This window comes from Lepidochelys kempii, chromosome 19, assembly GCF_965140285.1.
Source record: "Lepidochelys kempii isolate rLepKem1 chromosome 19, rLepKem1.hap1, whole genome shotgun sequence".
NCBI lineage: Eukaryota > Metazoa > Chordata > Testudines > Cheloniidae > Lepidochelys > Lepidochelys kempii.
The window spans coordinates 19,701,776-19,725,341 of record NC_136398.1 but is presented as its reverse complement, the minus strand read 5'-3'; the positions used below and the strand labels follow the sequence as shown (position 1 = coordinate 19,725,341).

The following is a 23,566-nucleotide window of genomic DNA, read 5'->3' as shown; positions in this document are numbered from 1 at the left end:
TCCTTCTGTATCCTAACCCTCCCCTCCAGCATATCTACCACTCCTCCCAGTTTAGTATCATCCACAGATTTGCTGAGAGTGCAATCCACACCATCCTCCAGATCATTTATGAAGATATTGAACAAGACCAGCCCCAGGACCGACCCTTGGGGCACTCCACTTGATACCGGCTGCCAACTAGACATGGAGCCATTGATCACTACCCGTTGAGCCCGACAATCTAGCCAGCTTTCTACCCACCTTATAGTGCATTCATCCAGCCCATACTTCCTTAACTTGCTGACAAGAATACTGTGGGAGACCGTGTCAAAAGCTTTGCTAAAGTCAAGAAACAATACATCCACTGCTTTCCCTTCATCCACAGAACCAGTAATCTCATCATAAAAGGCGATTAGATTAGTCAGGCATGACCTTCCCTTGGTGAATCCATGCTGGCTGTTCCTGATCACTTTCCTCTCATGCAAGTGCATCAGGATTGATTCTTTGAGGACCTGCTCCATGATTTTTCCAGGGACAGAGGTGAGGCTGACTGGCCTGTAGTTCCCAGGATCCTCCTTCTTCCCTTTTTTAAAGATTGGCACTACATTAGCCTTTTTCCAGTCATCCGGGACTTCCCCGGTTCGCCACGAGTTTTCAAAGATAATGGCCAATGGCTCTGCAATCACAGCCGCCAATTCCTTCAGCACTCTCGGATGCAACTCGTCCGGCCCCATGGACTTGTGCACATCCAGCTTTTCTAAATAGTCCCTAACCACCTCTATCTCCACAGAGGGCTGGCCATCTCTTCCCCATTTTGTGATGCCCAGCGCAGCAGTCTGGGAGCTGACCTTGTTAGTGAAGACAGAGGCAAAAAAAGCATTGAGTACATTAGCTTTTTCCACATCCTCTGTCACTAGGTTGCCTCCCTCATTCAGTAAGGGGCCCACACTTTCCTTGGCTTTCTTCTTGTTGCCAACATACCTGAAGAAACCCTTCTTGTTACTCTTGACATCTCTCGCTAGCTGCAGCTCCAGGTGCGATTTGGCCCTCCTGATATCATTCCTACATGCCCGAGCAATATTTTTATACTCTTCCCTGGTCATATGTCCAACCTTACACTTCTTGTAAGCTTCTTTTTTATAAAAAGAAAAGGAGTACTTGTGGCACCTTAGAGACTAACCAATTTATTAGAGCATAAGCTTTCGTGAGCTACAGCTCACTTCATCAGATGCATATCGTGGAAACTGCAGCAGACTTTATATATACAGAGAGAATATGAACCAATACCTCCTCCCACCCCACTGTCCTGCTGACAGACCTTCTTTTTTATGTTTAAGATCTCCTAGGATTTCACCATTAAGCCAAGCTGGTCGCCTGCCATATTTACTATTCTTTCGACTCATTGGGATGGTTTGTCCCTGTAACCTCAACAGGGATTCCTTGAAATACAGCCAGCTCTCCTGGACACCTTTCCCCTTCATAGAATCATAGAATATCAGGGTTGGAAGGGACCCCAGAAGGTCATCTAGTCCAACCCCCTGCTCAAAGCTGGACCAATCCCCAATTAAATCATCCCAGCCAGGGCTTTGTCAAGCCTGACCTTAAAAACCTCTAAGGAAGGAGATTCTACCACCTCCCTAGGTAACCCATTCCAGTGTTTCACCACCCTCTTAGTGAAAAAGTTTTTCCTAATATCCAATCTAAACCTCCCCCACTGCAACTTGAGACCATTACTCCTCGTTCTGTCATCTGCTACCATTGAGAACAGTCTAGAGCCATCCTCTTTGGAACCCCCTTTCAGGTAGTTGAAAGCAGCTATCAAATCCCCCCTCATTCTTCTCTTCTGCAGGCTAAACAATCCCAGCTCCCTCAGCCTCTCCTCATAACTCATGTGTTCCAGTCCCCTAATCATTTTTGTTGCCCTTCAAGTTAGTCCCCCAGGGGATCCTGGCCATCCATTCCCTGAGGGAGTCGAAGTCTGCTTTCCTGAAGTCCAGGGTCCGTATCCTGCTGCTTACCTTTCTTCCCTGCGTCAGGATCCTGAACTCAACCAACTCATGGTCACTGCCTCCCAGATTCCCATCCACTTTTGCTTCCCCCACTAATTCTACCCGGTTTGTGAACAGCAGGTCAAGAAAAGCGCCCCCCCCCTAGTTGGCTCCTCTAGTACTTGCGCCAGGAAATTGTCCCCTACACTTTCCAAAAACTTCCTGGATTGTCTATGCACCGCTGTATTGCTCTCCCAGCAGATATCAGGAAAATTAAAGTCACCCATGAGAATCAGGGCATGCGATCTAGTAGCTTCCGTGAGCTGCCGGAAGAAAGCCTCATCTACCTCATCCCCCTGGTCCGGTGGTCTATAGCAGACTCCCACCACTACATCACTCTTGTTGCACACACTTCTAAACTTAATCCAGAGACACTCAGGTTTTTCTACAGTTTTGTACCGGAGCTCTGAGCAGTCATACTGCTCCCTTACATACAGTGCTACTCCCCCACCTTTTCTGCCCTGCCTGTCCTTCCTGAACAGTTTATAACCATCCATGACAGTACTCCAGTCATGTGAGTTATCCCACCAAGTCTCTGTTATTCCAATCACGTCAGGCTTGACTTATTTTACCACCTCCCTTTCCTGGAGGGCCATAATGTAAGTCGTCATGCTTACAAGTAGCTTGTTTGCTGACCAGGTATATTTATTATTTGCAGCTCCTTCATGCTGCCATTTATGGGCAGTTCTCTCCTTCCCCTATCAGCTAGGTAAATTGCATCCACATAGACGCTTTCTGGCTTTCTTTTGGATCCAAAGCTATTAGCTGCTCAGAAACTCTGTCTTAAAAAGAAAAGGAGTACTTGTGGCACCTTAGAGACTAACCAATTTATTTGAGCATGAGCTTTCGTGAGCTACAGCTCACTTCATCGGATGCATACCGTGGAAACTGCAGCAGATATTATATACACACAGAGATCATGAAACAATACCTCCTCCCACCCCACTGTCCTGCTGGTAATAGCTTATCTAAAGTGATCATCAAGTTGGGCCATTTCCAGCATAAATCCAGGTTTTCTCACCCTCCATCCCCCTACACACAAACTCACTCTCCTGCTGGTAATAGCCCATCCAAAGTGACAACTCTCTTCACAATGTGCATGATAATCAAGGTGGGCCATTTCCTGCACAAATCCAGGTTCTCTCACCCCTTCATCCCCCTCCAAAAACCACACACACAAACTCACTCTCCTGCTGGTAATAGCTCATCCAAAATGACCACTCTCCCTACAATGTGCAGAAAACCTGGATTTGTGCTGGAAATGGCCCAACTTGATGATCACTTTTGATAAGCTATTACCAGCAGGACAGTGGGGTGGGAGGAGGTATTGTTTCATGATCTCTGTGTGTATATAATATCTGCTGCAGTTTCCACAGTATGCATCCGATGAAGTGAGCTGTAGCTCACGAAAGCTCATGCTCAAATAAATTGGTTAGTCTCTAAGGTGCCACAAGTACTCCTTTTCTTTTTGCGAATACAGACTAACACGGCTGTTACTCTGAAACCTGTCTTAAAAAGGACACCATTAACTTCCACCAGAGTTCTGATTACTTTTCACTTTCAACTCCGGCTTCTAAAACACACAGCCACCTGAAAAAGAAAACACAACCTATTGTGGCTCCTTTTGGAGCCCTAATAGGATTTTAATTAAGTAGCATGTTTTGTTTGCATTTCTTTTACCCCTTCTAGAATATACACTGCACATGTTCTGGGAAAATGCACACCCCCTCCACAGTTCAACTCTACAACATTATATTAGTCACATCAACTTTCACACAAGGTGTAACTGCCTCCCCCATGCCCACAGAGTTCTCCTGCACCCCCACCAAAGCGACAGTCCGATCATCCAGAGCCATCCCAAGGCTCAGTGCTCCCAACATTGCTCCCCTTTCCCTTCTCTTTTTTTTTCCTGTGCACACACAAAAAAAGATCCAGAATGTCTCCCCCAGCCTCAGCTGCCTCCCACCACAGCCACAACTTTGGTCTTTATTTAAAAACATATTAAACTTTATAAGGCATTGAGGTACTTTAAGGGTTAAATGCTAAATACCAAAGCCAAACAACACTGTGTCTGGCAAAAAGTGTCTTGTCAGTTTTGCAACTTTGAATGAAAGAGTCAAATGGATTTTTAGTGATATTATTTGAAAACAAAACCAATTCATCTTAAACCTACAAAACAAGAGTTTTACAAACCAGGAGTGTTGATTTAGGTCCTTAAAAACTCACATATTTACACAATGTATATTTTTACACACACACACAAATACATATTCTTTTTCTTAACATTCCTTGCACTGCTATTATTATTTTTTACACTCTCATCTTGTACAATCAGAGACAGTCAAGTTAAGTTCCAATAGAAATCCTTTATGTTCCTTTAGTGATTTTGATTACATCACCCAATAGTCAAATAATTTTGATCAGATTATCTCTCTGCCTGCTGCCTGCAGCAGTCCCTTTTTCTGTGGGAAAAGGGCCCATTTCCCCTCAGAATAGCTATAAAGGATCCTGAGGACAAAAACATAGTGGTAGTAGCTACTTGACCCGCTTGTATAATTTAACTACCAGGGTTCCACCGAATGTTACTGTACCGAGTTGCACAAATAATTACATTTACATACTGGGTTTTATCATCAAACCAAAAACTTCCTCCTTATAACATCACAACTATTACTCTTTAACGTCTTCTCAACCGTTACCTTTTAACATTTCCACAACTCCCAACCATTTACTTCCCTCCAAATTCCCTCCAAACTCTGTAGTAGTAATTTTTGCAAACAACTGCCTTTTACCCTGTGCTGTCTTTACCTTAGGATTGTTCAAAAAGGTAGTAAAAAACTTTTATCTCCATGGTCGCCCCTGGATCTTTTACTCTAAAAATTTCAATGGAATCCAGCAGACTTCTGTCATGCTTTTTAAAAAACAAAAACAAACAAACAAAACCCCCGAAACATTTCACATGAATATCCAAAGTACGCTCCATTAAAACTTCAGAAAAAGTGTGGAGGGGGGTGTGTGGGTGTGGAAAGCAACCCATTAACCCTGTGAGGTCAGTTTAAAGTTCGGGGTAACAGTAGCAAATTAAGTAAACTGAGAAGAAAAAGACGAAGAAAAGGGTATAGTTAGCTCTGAGCCAAGAGTAGGACTCCCTGGGACCTTTACCCCCAGGTTCCTATCCTGGCTCTGGGAGAGGAGTGGGGGTTGTTACCTGCTCCTGCAAACCCTGCCATTTTTCACTTTGAAACTTTTTTTTTTCTCCACTCCCCTAGGACCAAGTCCCAGCTCCTGTCTTTTAAGTTGGTCTGTTAACTCTGGTTTTGACTCCAAACCCTGTTGTGCCAAATCATCTTTACCACCCCTAACTAATTTACAATCCTCCAGTTGCCTTCGCTGGAGTAGCACCAAACTTGAAAGATTCCTGGCAGCTTCCAATAACGCTGCCTTTACTTCAAACCTCTTACAAGCAGACTTCAGTGCGTTCTTTCTCTGGACGGCATCCTGTCCCCGTGGCCATGGACCTTCTTCCGCTACCCATTTACCAAGGAGGGTGGGCTCCTCAGCAAGCCCCCATCCCTCTGGGTCCCCTAACACTGACCCCATTTCCTTTTTAATCTCATCCCAGGTTGACCCCTGCACCTTGAATAGGCCCTGATTCTTCTGTAAAAAATCCATTACCCCGGCTTGCCAGAATCTGCAACTACCATCGTGAGAGCCTGCCATACCCCCTCCAAGCAGCTGCGAAGACTGTTGGGGAGGGGGACTTATCTGGCTGCCACACACCTGTCCGACGTAATGTATCCAAGTCACGGCACCAAGATGTTAGAGGGCTTTCCCTTCACCCTCTCCCCTGGTTCTCGTCACACAGACAGAAAGCAGAAGACCAAAAGTCCAAACAATGCATTGTTTATTGGGGTTAGTTTCCAAGCAAGCATATTCTGAAGACCTTCACACCAGTCGGGCTTCTCTCTGTTCCCCAGTCTTCCGTTCCCAGCTCTGATGCCGCAAAGCATTTACCCCATGTCCCCCTTCCCAGTTCTGATGCCACAGAGCCTTGCTTGTGTCTCTGTTACCCATTCCTTATCCCCTGTTCCCATTCCCCCTCTTGCCAAACATGATTCCAATTTTCCCACACACACTTCCTGTTTGACCCCAGTTTATATAATAATATTCTCAGCTATTCCTTAACCAATCATTTTACTGAAATTTAAGTAACCAATCCTAACATATTGTAACATAATTTTCTAATCAATTATATCCCACTACCGTAATTAACTTACACCTAGCAAAATTAATTATACAGCAGACAGAAACAATTAGAGAACCAAGTATCGGGGGTAGCCGTGTTAGTCTGTATCCACAAAAACAACAAGGAGTCCGGTGGCACCTTAAAGACTAACAGATTTATTTGAGCATAAGCTTTCATGGGTAAAAACCCCACTTCTTCAGAGGCATAGAGTAATTTTCACTCCATACATCTGAAGAAGTGGGGGGTTTACCCCCGAAAGCTTATGCTCAATTAGAGAACCAGACAGATTAACGATAGAAAAGTGGGGGCCATAAAGATAAAACAATACAGAAATGCGGGTTTCACAACCAAAACCATTGATAAGTGATTTCTTGCCAGACAGGATGCTATCAAACTAAGTTTTCTTTAACCATCTTAAGATCTGTTTCTTTATCTGGTGATGATGGGCACTAACAGGACAGGATCATCTTCCTAACAGCCCAATACCACCTTATTTCAGTGTTACTGGTTTGGGATGTAAGGTACGCATCCCAGCTTATGGCTGCCCCTGCTACTTAGCCAAAGGCCTTAGCCTAAGAACAAGGCCTCAGACTATCCTAGTGAGAGAAGGCCCATACGCAGGCGGACTTGTGATTCTTTGTTTTATACCTCTATAACTAGCTAAGTGATAAAAATACACTCAGCCACGTGGCCTTGTGCACTTTCGTGACCCCCTTTGTGAGACTTAATCGTTTACTCTTGGGGGAATTCTGCGCCACTGCACGTGCACAGAATTCATGTCCCCTGCAGATTTCTTTGCTTCCCTGCAGAAAAAAATGATTTTCTGACAGGGAAGCAAAGAGAAGCTGCAAGACCAGTCAAGCACCACTCCCTAGCTGCGCAGGTACACCATTTCAGGTACCTAGAGCAGCCTCCAGAGAGGTAGATCACTGCAGGGCTGGGGATACCCCAGCCAGTGGCTCCTACCCTGAGCTGGTATCAGCTGCTATTCCTGGCTGGACTGGAAGCTGGAGAGGACAGGCACTTCCTCTTCCCTTGCAAGGAGTGGCCAGGGCTGTGTCAGACCCACCCCCAGAATCCTCCCCCAACTGCAGGAAGCTCAGCATTCTCCCCTGCTTCCTGCCCCCGTTGCTCTCCAGCTGCGGGGGAGGGGTCACTGTACGGGGAGCTGCTCCCCCATCTGCCCAACCCCTGTGCATCCAGACCTCCCATACCCCAGACATCCCTGCCAAGCCTCACCCCATACACCCAGAACCCCCCTAGCCCTCCATACCCAAACCCCACCCCATTGAACCTCAACCCCTGCATCTGAAGCCCCATGCACCCAGACCCCCTGCCTCCGGATCCAGACCCCTGCACCCAGACCACCCCCCATGGAGCTCCCTGCACTCAACCACCCTGATGAGCCCTACCCCCTGCACCACCCTGAGCCCCCACATCCAGATTCCTGTGACACTGACCTCCAAATAGCTGCACACAGACACCCACCCCACCAAGCCCCACTCCCCCAGCAACCAAATCCCCCAGCTGAGACCCCCAGACCCCTCCACTGAGCCGCAACCACTTTCATCTAGAAGCCCCGGCAGAGTCCCATTGCCCCTGCACCTTGACACCCCCCCCCCCAGCCTCTGTGCATCCAGATCCCCCCGCTGAGCTGCCTGCACCCACATTGTCCCAAACAGAATCCTCTCCCCCCACACTGAGCCCTTCCACACTTGGATCCTGCCTGACTGAGCCTGTCTGCCCCACACCTGGTGCACCTGGCACAGAGGGGCAGGGCCCCAGGGAATTTCTGGGGCAGTTCCAGGCCTTGTGCTGTGTCAGGGCTGGATGCAGCCTCACCACTGAGTCCATGTCCCCGGGGTGGGCGTGGGGAGGCTGCAGGGTGATCTCCCACCTTTGCGCAGCCAGTGGCCTGTGCTCCCCACTGCCATGCTGGAGCCTCTGCATTTATGGACAAAACTTGCAGAATTTTAAAATGTGTGCAGAATTATTATTTTTTTGGCACAGAATGGTTCCCAGCCAATGGGAGCTGCGGCAGCCAGTGCTTGTGGCAGGAGCAGCAGGGACGCACAGCCGGGTGTTGGGATATGTACGGGTTAAGTAAAGACCTGGGAAACAACTGGTGTGCTGACATGGTATTAGGGAGCAGAAGCACGGGCAGGCACTGTTTCTGCACTTGATAAAGTGTCATCCCTCTCCTTTCCCTTCTGCTTGTTAAGGATAGATAAGTGTTGCACCTGCATAAGGAATGTGGGGGGTCTAGAAAATACCCTTTCTGTAAAGAAGTGTTATCTCCCCCTCTCCCTTCCTTTCCCAGCTACATAAATGAGCTCGGGGTCATGGCCCCTTCCTCCCTTCCCTGCAAACTGCTGATTATAAATAAATTATAAATAAATGTATTTGCAAAGAATTATTGCAAAGAAATGTATTTTCAAGGTAAAAATTTCTGTAGAATATGCTTAATGCTGTAAATAGTGAACAGGGGCGGAGATAATTATATTCAGTATATGGGTATTCACGTTACTAAATAAGGGTTTTGGGGGTGTTACAGTAAATGTAGGTATTTACCTATTAATTTAGATAAAAGGGTATGATGTGATTAACTCAGGGCTTACTCAACAATTGCGTCAAGGGGAACAAGTACTGCAATAAGAAGCCCATCTACTCAATCCACTTCTGGGTCAGCCTGCTCATTCTCTAACACCGGGAAGGGAGCCCCACCAACCCTCCCTCCCCCAGCACCAGCGTGGCCCCCACATTCCCCAGTATCAGTGGGGGTCCTGGGCCACGTGCTGCAGCCCGGCCCCCCCTCCCCAGGTACCAGCTGGGTCCTGGCCACGTGCTGTGGCCTGCCCCCCCCCCAGCACCAGAAGGGGTCCCTGGTCACCACAACCCCCCTCCCTCAGCACCTCCAGTGCCCCCAGACTGCCCCCCAGAACAGCCCCGCCATCCCCCACCCAAGTTTTAGTCACGGTAGGTATTTTTAGTAAAGGACATGGACAGGTCACGGGCCCATGAATTTTTGTTTACGGCCTGTAACCTGTCCATCACTTCTATTAAAAATACCTGTGACTAAAACGTAGCCTTACCAATGGATAACTGCAGAGTGTAAAGTAAACAATGCACAAGAAATGAATGTTGATTCCAAGGACCCAGAAAACAGGGACAATGCTGCCAGTGTCTCTTTGGAGTGTTTCACCATTACTGGGACAAAATGGAAGCCCATGTTTCCCTCCCTTCTCCAGACTTTCTAAGAGTGGGTTTCATGTTAGTAGAAGAAAAAGATAACACAGGAACCTGGGAATGCAGATAGATAACAAATTTCAAATTTGAGTTCTTTCCTCACTTGCGAAAGCCAGTGCATTCATCTGTGGACTGACATCCCTAAGTGGACAGCTCCGGGGGGAAAGGACAATTAATTTTAGGTTGATACAGCACTCCCTTTCATTCCCAGACACCGGACAAGAGAGTCTGTGGGGAGCAAAATTCCGAATAGTGACACCGTGAGGAAAATGGGAGGCTATTCTGACTTGTACTTTAAAGCCCCTGGGTTCCCAAGACATTTATAGGAACAAAGAATGTAGGGATAATAAAATGATTATATGATGCCTTGGTAACATAGTTCTCAACATACAACCCACTATGACAAGAACTTGGCTCCTCCTCGGAACCCATGGGGTAAAAACCCTAGAAGTGTGGGTCTTGGAGCCACGTGCAATTAAGTTAGGCAGGGCATATGTAGATCAAACCAATGTAAAAAAGCAATTGGTAATTAATCCAACCCATATGCTGAAAAGGGTTATTGTGGATGTCACTTTAGCAAACATTTTGGTAACAGAACCCCACTGTGCAAAATTTGTCCAGCCATAGTATGAGGTTTGGAAGAATTGGATAAATCTTAATGATGTCCCCAGATCCCGCAAGAACCGAGCTAAAAGGGATGTATTAGGCACAATTGGCATGAGGGTAGGAGTTCTCAATAGTATACATGAAGAGGTGGTTGCAAATAAAATGAATGCAACACATGAAGGATTTAGCAATACCCCTGAGGGGATCCCAACTATGCATATAAAATGATGGGTCCAAATTAGCTGTTACCACTCAGAAAGGGATCTTGGAGTCATTGTCGATACTTCTCTGAAAACATCCACTCAATGTGCAGACACACTCAAAAAAGCTACAGAATATTGGGAATCATTAAGAAAGGGATGTGGCAACCTTACCTGCAGCCTTGGTTCAACTCTCCCACTCATCAAAAGGCCTGTTCACTTGACTTGGTGTTCACCAAGCTCTGATCTCACTGTTGCTGAATCCTCCCTCTCTGACCATCACCTGGTCTCTTCCTGCATTGCCCCTCAGTTCTGTCACATCCATTCAGAGTGCTACTTCTAAGATCATTTTTCTAGCTCACTGCTTTGCCACGTCACCCCGTTCTCTGGATCCCTCCACTGGCTCCCCTTTCTCTATCACATCAAACATAAGCTGCTTGTCTTCTATTTCAAGGCTCTTCACTGTCTAGCTGTACTCTCAAAAAGAAAAGGAGTACTTTTGGCACCTTAGAGACTAACAAATTTATTTGAGCATAAACTTTCGTGAGCTACAGCTTATGCTCAAATAAATTTGTTAGTCTCTAAGGTACCACAAGTACTCCTTTTCTTTTTGCGAATACAGACTAACACGGCTGCTCCTCTGAAACCTGTCTGTGCTCTAGCTGTCATCTCTCATTTGCTGTCAACACTCATCTCCAATCAGCTCATGATGCTAGCCTCCCTCACCCACTTGTTAAATTTTCAACAAGCAGCCTCTTGCTTTCTCTCATGCTGCCCTTCATGCTTGGGAGGAGCTCGCCATAATCATCCGCAAAGCCAACTCATTGTCCTCTTTCAAATCCCTCCTCATAACTTCCTTTTGCTCAGATACTGTAAGCAACAAGCTTAGCAACAGTTAGGCTGCTGGGCTAAGACGTGAGATCGCTGCCAATCATGCTGACCAACAGTGACTCTTTTTTTTCTTGTAGTCCCCCATCTGCCGGTATCCATTTGTTGTCTCTGTGTTATACTTCGATCATAAGCTCTCTGCTTATCTGCTGATTTAAAAATGTAGATGCTGGTTAACATCTTCCTTAGTTACTAATGGACAGAAAGTAGTTCATCTATCTCATGTGATCCTGCTTATTTCAAAACATAGAACTATTTACTGAATACCTCTGGCTTTTATGCATCATTATTAACAATTTTACCATATCCACCTAGTAAGGGCCTACACAGGTAGATACAGGTGAATGTTATTCCAGCTTTAGTTACTAGAGAAGCCATCAGAATACTATTTGGTCCACCATCATGTGTTCTATAAACCTAGAGGGGGAGCTGGAAAAGGAAGCATTTGTCACCCTTAGAGGTTATAGAACCTGTGGAACTTACATTTAGGTATTAGTTAATTGCTTTGAATTGCTTTTAAATTTGTCTCAGTTAGTGAGAGAATGGGGCAGAGCTCAGTGAAGTGAGAATCTGTAAATTCTTACGTGACTTAGCTGAGCTTATGGGAAAAGTTAGTGCCATGCAGAGTGAAAACCTTATAGAAATCCTGGGAATGGATATTTTATATGCTGATCTCAATACTTGCCCACTTTTGATGCAGGATACAGATTTCTTTCACCAGCAACTAAGCAGACAAGAAAACTATTAATCCCAGTCTTGGAATGCTATGAGGATCCCCAGACTTTTTGTTTTCTTTTTGCGCTGACAAGGCTCTCTGAAATGTTCGGAAAAGAGCTGAGATTGTGCCACTCTTTTCTAGCTCTGTTGAGTCCTGGTGACTGACAAACATACATACATGGCCACGGAGGTAATATATTTTATTAGACCAACTTCTATTGGTGTGTGAGAGATAAAGAAAGAGAGAGAGAGAGACATACACGTATGTTCTTGTTCCTAAAGGCCTAGATCCAGAAAGGGACTTAGGAATTACAAAGCCTTACTTTTAGATGCCTAGAAAATCACTTTTTGTACAACAATGGGATTTACAAAGCCCACGTTAGGTGCCTAGCTCCCTCTCCTGTACAGGGATACAATGCAAGATGAGCCCAAGTGATTCAAATTTAAAGGGGGTGTTGTTGAGCTGGCTAGAGGCAGAAGGCCTGGCAGTGAGCTAGGGAAGCCCAGGATGGAACACTATGTGGAGCTGGAACTGATGAAAGCCTTTGTATTGTTTTGGGCAAACTTTTTTGCCAGCTTGATGAAAGTGAATTAAAAGATTTTTGCTTGAGAAGGTGATTGGAACCTTTGTGAGTTCATACAGGAGTCTTGGTGAAAGGGAATTAGAGGTGGGTCAGGGCCATGGCACTACAGGTACCTAAAAATAAGATCCACAAAAGCCGGCACACTAGGTGGGAAGCTGCCTAAGATAGCCATGGGGAGAGGCTGATGAGAGGGGGTCTGTTCTAAGCCCTGCTCCTCTCATGGAGTTCAGCATCTAAGCCTATACTGCAGCAAGGCACTTAGCTCTAATGACAGGTTTCAGAGTTGCAGCCGTGTTAGTCTGTATTCGCAAAAAGAAAAGGAGTCCTTGTGGCACCTTAGAGACTAACCCATTTATTAGAGCATGAGCTTTCCTGAGTGAGCTGTAGCTGTGGGTTAGTCTCGAAGGTGCCACACGTCCTCCTGTTCTTTTAGCTCCCATGGTGGCGCACTGCGGGGAACCCTTTCCTGGAGTTAGGTGACTTAGGCGCCAAAGCTGTTTTTTGTGAAAATGAATTAGGCACTTGCCTCCTTCTGGAGGTGGCGTTGTCAATTTCCCTCTTAACCCTTAGTCGAATGATTGCGCGTATCCAGCCAGAACGTGAGCAGCCTGGGTTCCTAGAGCCCTAGAGCTGGAGGAAAGAAGGGACCCTAGTCTGAGCGCCTCCGTGGGGCAGGCCGCTGGCGGCAGCCGCCCCCTGAACCCCGCGACCGACACTAGACCCAGGTATTACAGCCCACAGGCCCCAGACTGTTCCGTGCCACAGGCAGAGAAGAGGAGGCACCGAGGGGCCCCAGCGCTTGAGGCCCCCACCGTGGTAGGGGAGCTGTCCACTGAGGTGCGTCCAGGAGGTCCTGGCAAGCGACCCGCGTCCCAGCCCGCAGAGGACGGTGACACGCGCCAAGCTCGCTGCCGATCTGAGCTGGGGAGAAATTTCCTCCCGACCGCGCCTGGGGCGAGCTACCAGAGCCGTGAGGCAGCCAGGCGCCGGAGAGAGAATCGGTGCCGGCTCAGCGCGCACGCCGCCCAGGCAGCCAGGGTCGCACCGCGCTGCTGAGAGCGGCACCTGGTCTGCTGGGGCCCCGGCTCCGCTTTCCCCTCATTCACCACAGCCCTTCCCGCCCGCCCGGACCAGGACCCCACGCCCCGCTGCAGCCAACTCTGAGATCAAACCAACCAAAAGCGGAGTCCGCGGGGACGAGGAGAAAACCCCTGACGCCGGGGGGCGGAGCGGGAAGACGCCGTGACGTGGGGGCGGGGCCATTGCGTGGACGCAGCGGGGGCGGGGCTGTGGCGCGGACGCGGCGGGGGCGCGACGTGACGCGGGGGCGGGGCTGTGGCGCGGACGCGGCGGGGGCGCGACGTGACGCGGGGGCGGGGCTGTGGCGCGGACGCGGCGGGAGAGCGACGTGACGCGGGGGCGGGGCTGTGGCGCGGACGCGGCGGGGGCGCGACGTGACGCGGGGGCGGGGCTGTGGCGCGGACGCGGCGGGGGCGCGACGTGACGCGGGGGCGGGGCTGTGGCGCGGACGCGGCGGGGGCGCGACGTGACGCGGGGGCGGGGCTGTGGCGCGGACGCGGCGGGGGCGCGACGTGACGCGGGGGCGGGGCTGTGGCGCTTGCTCGCTGGCCCCTTTGTCCGGCTCGCTGCAGGCGGCGCGGAGCGGGCTCGAGGCGATGCTGTCGGGCGGCAAGAAGGCGGCCGAGGGCGGCGGGGAGAGCGGGCCGGAGGTGCCGGTGCCGCCGCCCGGCCTTCCGGGTTCGGAGGGCGGCTCGGGCGCCGGGGGCCCGGAGCGGACTCCACGCAAGAAGGAGCCGTCTCGGGCTTCTCCCCCGGGAGGCCTGTCCGAGCCGCCAACCGCCATCGTCGCCCCCGGCCCCGAGACGACGGGCATCGCCGAGACACCCGAGGGCCGGAGGACCAGCCGCCGCAAGCGGGCCAAAGTAGGTGCCGGCCCGGGCGGGCAGCGCTGGGGCCGTTCGTCCTGGCCCGCGTAGGGGGGCTGGCTGGGCTCGGCCACCGGTCTCCGGGCAGAGGCGCTGTCGGGAGCCGGATCAGCACCGCCCAGCCCTGCTCCTTCTGCCCGGGCTGCGGCTAGCCGGGGCCGGGCTGAGCTGCTCGGCGCGGCCGGGCTCTGTCCCGGCTCCCGGCCGGGGCCGGGCTGTGAAATCGCGCCGCGCGCCCGGCCTGTGTCTGCAGGCTGGGCAGGATCCCCCGGAGCGCCGCGGGTCAGGGTGTTGGGAGCGGCGGACGCTGAACGCGCGGGTGGGGAGAGACGCCTCGAAAACAAATGATAGGAAAGGGTGAAAGTCCCAGGCATGCGGCACAGGATAAAGAGAGAACCCGCTGGAAAGAAGTAGATGGGACTGTCGAGTGTGCTATGTCGTGCTTGCTGCAAAAATGCTTTTATTTCAAATGTTATACGGGATCAGCAACTACTATCAAGAAGTAAAACTGCATTTTTGGCGGGGGGGGGGGAGGAGGAGAGATGAAGCCCCTGAGGCTACAGAGTCCACTCCCTCTTTTTTTGTTCTTCTGCTACTATAGGTAGTGAAGTTGCGTGGGCATTCGTGTTCAAGTCTCAGGGTAGGTCTACGCTACAAAATTGCACTGGCGCAGCTCAGCCGCGTAGCCAGGTGGAGGGAACAGGGGACATAAGTATGCGAAACTAGAGAGAGCCAATGCAATAACCAATGCAGTGTTCATACATAGCCAAAGATGATATAGTCTGATCGATCTCTTAACAGGTGGTCATCAATAGAGGAGTCTTCCACCCTATCCATAGCAGGGAATCCTTTTTATCCTATTATGACCATGCCTGACAACTTATCCATATGCAGGGGAGTACCAATCTCCTTTTCCTTATCTGAACTATATCCTATAGTTTTTTGGAGCGCTCTGTTTCTCATAGGTTGTTTTTTTTAGTTCCCCTTATTCTCCTATCATCTACATGCACATGTTTCCATGGTAATCTGCAGTCAGCAGAATTTACAATGACGTAACAATCGGATGTCTTGCTGTCTGGATGGGTACATGTGGCATATTTTCCCAGAACATCACTTGCAGGGCACATTCTTTACAGTAATCTTATAATTTCACTGGCACGGGGTCATTCCTGGGTCACCTACTTATGTCAGGCCTCCTTAAGCCTGAGGCCCAGTGTGGCTAAGCTGAAATCTTACGGCCCTTACTTAGCCTGTAGGCCCTTGTGTTACAGCTTTGCTTTACTTACATGCTTCTACATGCTTGTCAATCTTATAATCCTGTCTACTCATATCTGTACCTACGACTTAAATCTAGGCCTCGCTCATTGGTTATGTATGTAATAACATGAGTTTGCCATATCAATAGATAACACAATTAAATGGTAACATGAATTAATTGGCTACAGTTCTGAAGCCAGGAGCACCTGAAAACCTTCCTAGAGGCTCCAAATGTGTCATCTTGTAATACTGTTTTGGAGTGTTTCAAAGACTTTATCCTCAAAGTTTGTCAAAATTCACCACTTTCCGTGCTGGAGTCAGGGAAGCATTAGCTGTGCCTCGTAAGAATGCATCTGCACTGAGTTCAGTGATACCTGTGCTCTGTCTCTAGTGGATGAAAGTCGGAAGGCCGCTCGGAAACCCTTGGAACTGTGCAAGTGTAGTTCGCTTTCATATGCGAACCTATGCTACCAGTCCTTGTGTTAGAGGCTGCACCAGTGTTGACTTCCATCACAGTAGTAAAAACTGCAGATGAGTCTCTGCTAGTGGTGTTTTACACTAGGGCTACTGCTGGTTCAGCATCTGAACCAGTGATAGGATCAGTGGGAGGTTTTTTTTTTTAAAATTCCTTAAGCGTAGATACAGCTACATAAATAACAGGAATAAGAATAGTTTCTTTAATCACGTTTAGGGCTCCGTGTTTGTCACTTATTCCGTGACTTTCTCTGACCTACGTAACTTCTGTGGTGGCTAGTGTGGCTGACGGCAAGGCTGGAGCAGCCCCTGGGCCAGCCACACCGGTTGCTTATTGGCGGAACTCTTTACCAGTCTTAGGGCCCTGGGCTGGGACCTGGTGGAGCGAGTTGGGCCCAAGTCCCCCTACTCCGGCTGCCGTTCTCCTCCCCCCGAGGAACACCCACAGTGGCTCTGTTTGACACGAGGTGTAATCAAACCCTCGTCCGTAGGGAGCTGGTCCCAGCTCCCGAACCAAATGGATTCCAAATACACCTACAGTGCGTTTGTGAAGATGTGCACTCTTAGCTCACTGCCTGGGTGGCCTTGGAGACCACTCACCATAGTGTGGCTCTGCAGGTTATCCTGGGATGAGACTCTCTGTGGTTCTGGGACTTTTTATAGGACTGTGCCTGTTACTCGCCAACAGGGGAAACTGACAAAAGAACACTGAGTGGTCTCCTCAGATGCAACCAGGGCGACAACCCAGGGGAAGGGCCTTCCCCCATGGGGAAACAGCTGTATTACCCTCTCAGGCAGGTGCAACTGTGGACGACACCCAGGCTGAGCATCCAACCCTTAGCTGAGCCTTGGAGCAGGCCATAGGGGCCAGGAAGAGGAAGACACTCTCCGGACACCGCAGGGACCCCACTTCAGGGTATGGCAGGACCTTCTCTATCATGTGGTGGAACAATCCCAGATTCATAAAGTGCTCTGACAGCTGTTAGATCTCTGGAGGTTATGCTGGGGCCTCTTGCCCATTTGGTGCCCTGGGCCAGACACCTGGGAAGGGAAAAATCCCTCCAGAGGGTGGCAAGGAGGTTCTTCTGGCCAAGCATCCATCAGGGAAGGTATGAGATTACTATAAATCATGCCCAGTATGTCAGGGTACTGGAGTGAAGGGAGTGCCAAAAGCCCCCATTGTTCCGCTGCCCGTGGATGGGATGCCCTTCAAGCATATAGGGCTAGATATAGTAGGCCGCCTTGAGAAGCACACGAGTGGTCATCATAACATCCTGGTTATCATGGACTATGCAGCCCAGTCTCCCGAGACTGTCCTCTTGCGATCCACCACCGCCCTTAAATTTGTGGCGGAACTCATGAAGGTTTTCACCCGGTGTCACCGTGCCTCTGTGGGTCACAACTGAGAATACCAAATTCAGGACAAGGTGCTGGGGAAAAAGGGCAGACACACTCCATAACTGGTGGTTATTCTTCCATGAGACATACCAAACCAGCAACAAAACTAAACTTCTGTCTCACCACCCTGACTAACAAGAAGTCAAAAGTACAGCCTCCTTAGGTATTCCAGTTCTGGATTCAAACCCAGACACTAGACTTAATGATGAGTGGTTGTTTAAAACCAATTTAATCAAACAAAAGGGTTCTTCTGATCCCAAAGGACCAGCCATGTACCCAAGTCAGTATACAATTCAGATCTTACCCAATAATCATGCTGTTGCCAATCCTTTAGTATCTAATATCTAAAGGTTTATTTATAAAATAAAAAGAAAGGTGAGAGTTGAAATTGGTTAAAGGAATCAAATACATAAAATAAATGCAAAGTTCTCAGATCAGGCTTGTAGCAATGATGGAATAAACTGCTGGCTTAAGACAAGTCTCTGGTTGCTTCCAAATCATTGGAAGGTCCTCAGTCCCTTGGTTAGAATGCTCTGTGCTCCCATTAGTACAAGTTCATAGTCCAGAGCAGGAAAGGGGCAAAATGGAGATGTTTCCAGGGCATTTTATAGCTTCTGCCAAGTGAAGGGAAACCCATTGTTCTAGTTTGTGGAAAATTACAGGTACTGAGATGGAGTTTGGAGTCACATGAGAAAGTCACGTGTCTATGCGTGTTTTGCTTAGTCACAGAATCATAGAAGAGTAAGGATGGAAGAGACCTCAGGAGATCATCTAGTCCAACCCTCTGCTCAAAGCAGGACCAACTCCAACTAAATCATCCAAGCCAGGGCTTTGTCAAGCTGGGCCTTAAAAACCTCTAACCAAGGAGATTCCACCATCTCCCTAGGGAACCCATTCCAGTGCTTCACCACTCTCCTAGTGAAATAGTTTTTCCTAATATCCAACGTAGACCTCCTTCACTGCAACTTGAGACCATTGCTCCTTGTTCTGTCATCTGTCACCACTGAGAACAGCCCAGCTCTATCCTCTTTGGAACCTCCCTTCAGGTAGTTGAAGGCAGCTATCAAATCCTCCCCAACACTTCTCTTCTGCAGACTAAATAAGTCTAGTTCCCTCAGCCTCTCCTCGTAAGTCATGTGCCCCAGCCCCCTAATCATTTTTGTTGCTCTCTGCTGGACTCTCTCCAATTTGTCCATATCCTTTCTGTAGTGGGGGGGAGCCCAAAACTGGACTCAATATTCCAGATGTGGCCTCACCAGTGCCGAATAGAGAGGAATGATCACTTCCCTCGTTCTGCTGGCAATGCTCCTACTGATGCTGTCCGATATTCTGTTAGCCTTCTTGGCAACAAGGGCATGCTATTGACTCTCATCCCGCTTCTCAACCACTGTAATCCCCAGGTCCTTTTCTGTAGAACTGCCACTTAGCCAGTCGGTCCCCAGCCTATAGCAGTGCATGGAATTCTTCCATCCTAAGTGCAGGACTCTGCACTTGTCCTTGTTGAACCTCATCAGATTTCTTTTGGCCCAATCCTCTAATTTGTCTGGGTCCCTCTATATCTTGTCTCTACCCTTCAGAGTATCTACCACTCCTCCAAGTTTAGTGTCATCTGCAAACTTACTGAGGGTACAATCCACACCATCTTCCAGATCTTTAATGAAGATATTGAACAAAACTGGCCCCAGGACCGACCCTTGGGACTCTCCGCTTGATACTGGCTGCCAACTAGACATGGAGCCATTGCCTACCTGTTGAGCCCGATCTAGCCAGCTTTCTATCCACCTTATAGTCCATTCATCCAGCCCATACTTCTTTAACTTGCTGGCAAGGATACTGTGGGAGACGGTATCAAAAACTTAGCTAAAGTCAAGGAATAACACATTCTCTGCTTTCCCCTCATCCACAGAGCCAGTTATCTCATCATAGAAGGCAATTAGGTTAGTCAGGCATGACTTGCTCCTGGTGAATTCATGCTGACTGTTCCTGATTCCTCTTCTCTAAGTGCTTCAAAATTGATTCCTTGAGGACCTTCTCCATGATTTTTCCAGGGACTGAGGTGAGGCTGACTGGCTTGTAGTTCCCCAGATCCTCCTCCTTCCCTTTTTTTAAAGATGAGCACTACGTTAGCCTTTTTCCAGTCATCCAGGACCTCCCCTGATCACCATGAATTTTCAGAGATAATGGCCAATGGCTCTGCAATCACACCCGCCAACTCCTTTAGCACCCTTGGATGTAGTACGTGGACTTGTGCTCCCCATGGACTTGTTCTCATCCAGCTTTTCTAAATAGTCCTGAACCACTTCTTTCTCCACAGAGGGCTGGTCACCTCCTCCCCGTTTTGTGCTGCCCAGTGCAGTAGTCTGGGAGCTGACCTTGTTTGTGAAGACAGAGGCAAAAAAACCATTGAATACATTAGCTTTTTCCACATCCTCTGTCACTAGGTTGCCTCCCCCATTCAGTAAGGGGTCCATACTTTCCTTGACCACCTTCTTGTTGCTAACATACCTTTAGAAACTCTTCTTGTTACTCTTAAGATCTCTTGCTAGCTGCAACTCCCAAGTGTGATTTGGCCTTCCTGATTTCACTCCTGCATGCCTGAGCAATATTTTTATACTCCTTTCTGGTCATTTGTCCAATGTTCCACTCCTTGTAAGCTTCCCTTTTGTGTTTTAAGCTCACCGAAGATTTCTCTGTTAAGCCAAGCTGGCCGCAAGCCATATTTGCTATTCTTTCTGCACATCGGGATGGTTTGTTCCTGCTCCCTCAATAAGGCGTCTTTAAAATACAGCCAGCTCTCCTGGACTCCTTTCCCCCTCATATTAGTCTCCCAAGGGATCCTGCCCGTCAGTTCCCTGAGAGAGTCAGAGTGTGCTTTTCTGAAGTCCAGGGTCCGTATTTTGCTGCTTTCCTTTCTTCCTTTTGTCAGGATCCTGAACTCAACCATCTCATAGTAGAAGTCATCACCCATACCTTAAAACGTTCACAGGAAAGTCCATTAAGTGTAGATAGGCGTCTCCCATGGTCCATTGTGAGTTGTGTTCTTTGGGCCATTCAACTTGAATAGTTCCTTCACAATGTGCTGGCTAAATATCTTGTGGGTGATACCACATGATCAAACATTTGAAATACAGGTACATAGTTAATATTCATAACTTCAGACACAAAAATGACACGTGCATACAAATAGCATAATCATATTCAGCGAATTGTAACCTTTCCATAGACACCTTACTTGACATACTTCGTACAAGATTTGTTGCAATTATATAACAGCGGTAGCAACCATGATCCATGTGGTCATAATTTAATCAGATAATGTCACACCTCCAACAGAAAATTGATATAGGAAGGGGTTCCCCAGACACTGCTGAATACATCATTGGAACTTCCCATTCTTGGTTCTGTATTACTACAGATTCTAATTCAATATTAGAAGTATGAGTGTATAACAGAAATGGTTCATCAAAATCATGTTTGATTAAAACAGGCTTCTTTGTCAGGTTGATTTTGGAAGTAACAATATTGAATTTCTTTACAAACCCAAGATAAAACTTGGTTAAACCAATAGTGAATTGGATCTGTTCTTGCAGCATAATTCCTGTATGTGTCATGTGATCTTGCCAAGAGCAAATGAAAATAACTAATTTATCCATAGAAGCTTCGACAAGTGTTTAGAATCCAATTAACATTGTCAGTGTAGATATTAGTGTTCTCTATAGTGTAGGTATCTTTGCATTTAGCCATGAAAGCAATGTGGTGGTTTGTCTCGGTTTCCCCTTTCGCAACGCATATTAGGTGGGTAATGTCTTTTCTGCTGTGAAAAGTTCCAAGACTGGTTACAGGCATTAACTTTGAAATATCAGTATCGCAAGATCTTTTAACATAGTGTGTTCTTGTGAATCACTCTTAACATGTTCAAGGTTTGTTTTTGTTTTTTTTTAAAGATCATGCACGTTGTACATTTTTACAGTTTTTGGTATCGGCAACAAATTAGTCATGAGTTTAAATTAACATGAATATTAACATCAAATCTATCAAGTGTACATTTATTTACAAACATTTTTGTCATGGCATGCCTTTGGCTTAATACCATTGGGGTTTTGGCATTTTAGGATTAACCCATGGCTTCCATTAGCAGGATAAAGTTTTTCCTTTCTTCCCTGTCCTGGAGGGTCAAATTCTGAGTTTTCTTGCTTAACAAAATCCATTGGCTGGTTAGGTGCGTCCTCCCTGCTAACAGCTGTGGGCCAATCTTTCTCCCCCCGTATCATCCAGATAATTTACATCAACGCAGACATTAGCTTGTTTACTAGTTTTCAGATTTTTAACCATTACCAATTCCAAGGCTGGATTCTGTCTTAAAGAGATGCCGTCCATTTTCACTAGCATGTTAGACTTAAAGTTCTTTTGTTCTTTCATTACCGACCTCTGCTTCCACATGGAATTAGATGTTGAGACTACAAGACATATCCAAAGTGTCTGCAGATGTGTTTGCCTGCCATCCCCTGTATTCTTGAGAGATTAACTGCACAGCTGTTCTGCTCTGCAGATTCAGCTACCCAGTCTTTCCGCTGAACCTGAGACAGACTGTTCACTCAAAGAATCAGTATGGAGACATTCATGTTCCCACAATATTGTCTCCCCAACAAGCTGGTCAAGCACAGCCACTTGGTTGTCATAGGGCTGTTCAAATTCTCTGACAATTTTCATTCCATCTGACACCTTCTCTAAAATATTCACACTGAGTCTTTCTAAACCAAAGTTGGTGGATCCATTTTCAACAGAAAAATTCTGGCTATTAAGAACTGAATTAAATCTCTCAACAAATAAACTGTTGCCTACTACAGGCAGAAATCGACCCTGATCTACCTCAATTCACTTCCACATCCCTCAGTTACAGCAAGCTGCTTGCAAAAACTACTATGTGGGTTCTTCTCCTTAGGAGCTTCTTTAAGCAACAGTCCATCTTTCCTAGAAATTGTGCTCTTCTCCTCTTCAGCTAGGACTTGCTCCAAAGGAACATTTTCCTGAGCAATAAGATTCTTTCTGGGTTTCACTTAAACCCGGAATCAATTCTGATACAACTGATAAAGTTTAACCATCATAGGTTGACAGGCGTCTTCTGTCTGCTTCAGAGACAAATAGCTAGAGAGAGACACTTTTTTGCAGCAGACGCACTGCTGTTGTTAACAGACAAACAACTGGAGATATCCTTTCCTTTGTCCCAGCACCCATGGCTGATTTCAGACATATACTTGGAAAGTGGGACAGGTTCCTTAACAGGCAAGTTGCCACTCCCAACTGAAAAACTGCAATTCTCCACAGATAATGGCTCATCCTATTGAGCTACCTTAAGCAAATTACTTTTACCTTGTTCAGGCTTACTTTCACAAGCTTTACTTGCCAACAATCCATCACCCATCAAGAATCTACCCTTTTCTCCCTCAAGTAGGGCTTTAACCTGACCATCAACTTTAATCTGCTCTAGAGAAACATTTCCTGATCCATGAGTTATCTCTGTGCTTCATCTAATTCCAGATTCACTCAGACATTCAGAAACTTCATTCACATATAAACCGCTTTTCTGCACAAAGAGCTATCTTCCTCAGACAAACATTTGGAGAAATCCTCCATGGGCAAGTCATTGCCCCTAATATAGACAGGGTCAGGATCTTTCCTTTCTTGTGACTGGTTCATGATATTAACTTGACTGAACAAAGCTTTGGGGATGATATTACTCAAAAGATCTGTAGGCAATAACTTCCATACACCAGCTATAACTTCATGTTTAGTACCATTTCATTCAAGGTGGATTCTGGCTAAAGACACATTTACAGTAAACTCATAGAGGATTATAATCACATTTTGACAAGCTCTGCCTTAACTAAAGTGATGTTAGAAGCTGTAATTTTCCCTAAACAGCTTTTACCATTGATTTGTACACATAGAATCATAGAATATCAGGGTTGGAAGGGAC

General features: G+C 47.4%; 1 protein-coding gene across 5 annotated transcripts in view; it reads left to right on the top strand.

The window, feature by feature from the left end:
* Positions 1-14,094: 14,094 nt before the first annotated feature.
* The window catches only part of KDM1A (lysine demethylase 1A), a 181,340-nt gene continuing 171,868 nt past the window's right edge, over positions 14,095-23,566 (top strand). For 2 of the 5 annotated variants that reach the window (XM_073317369.1, XM_073317368.1), the window contains exon 1: positions 14,096-14,457. In XM_073317369.1, the coding sequence (XP_073173470.1) occupies positions 14,191-14,457 (267 nt within the window). In that variant the 5' untranslated portion in view covers positions 14,096-14,190. Of the gene's footprint in view, positions 14,458-23,566 lie in introns of all 5 variants that reach the window. The other 3 variants (XM_073317371.2, XM_073317370.1, XM_073317372.1) reach the window with 2 other exon arrangements.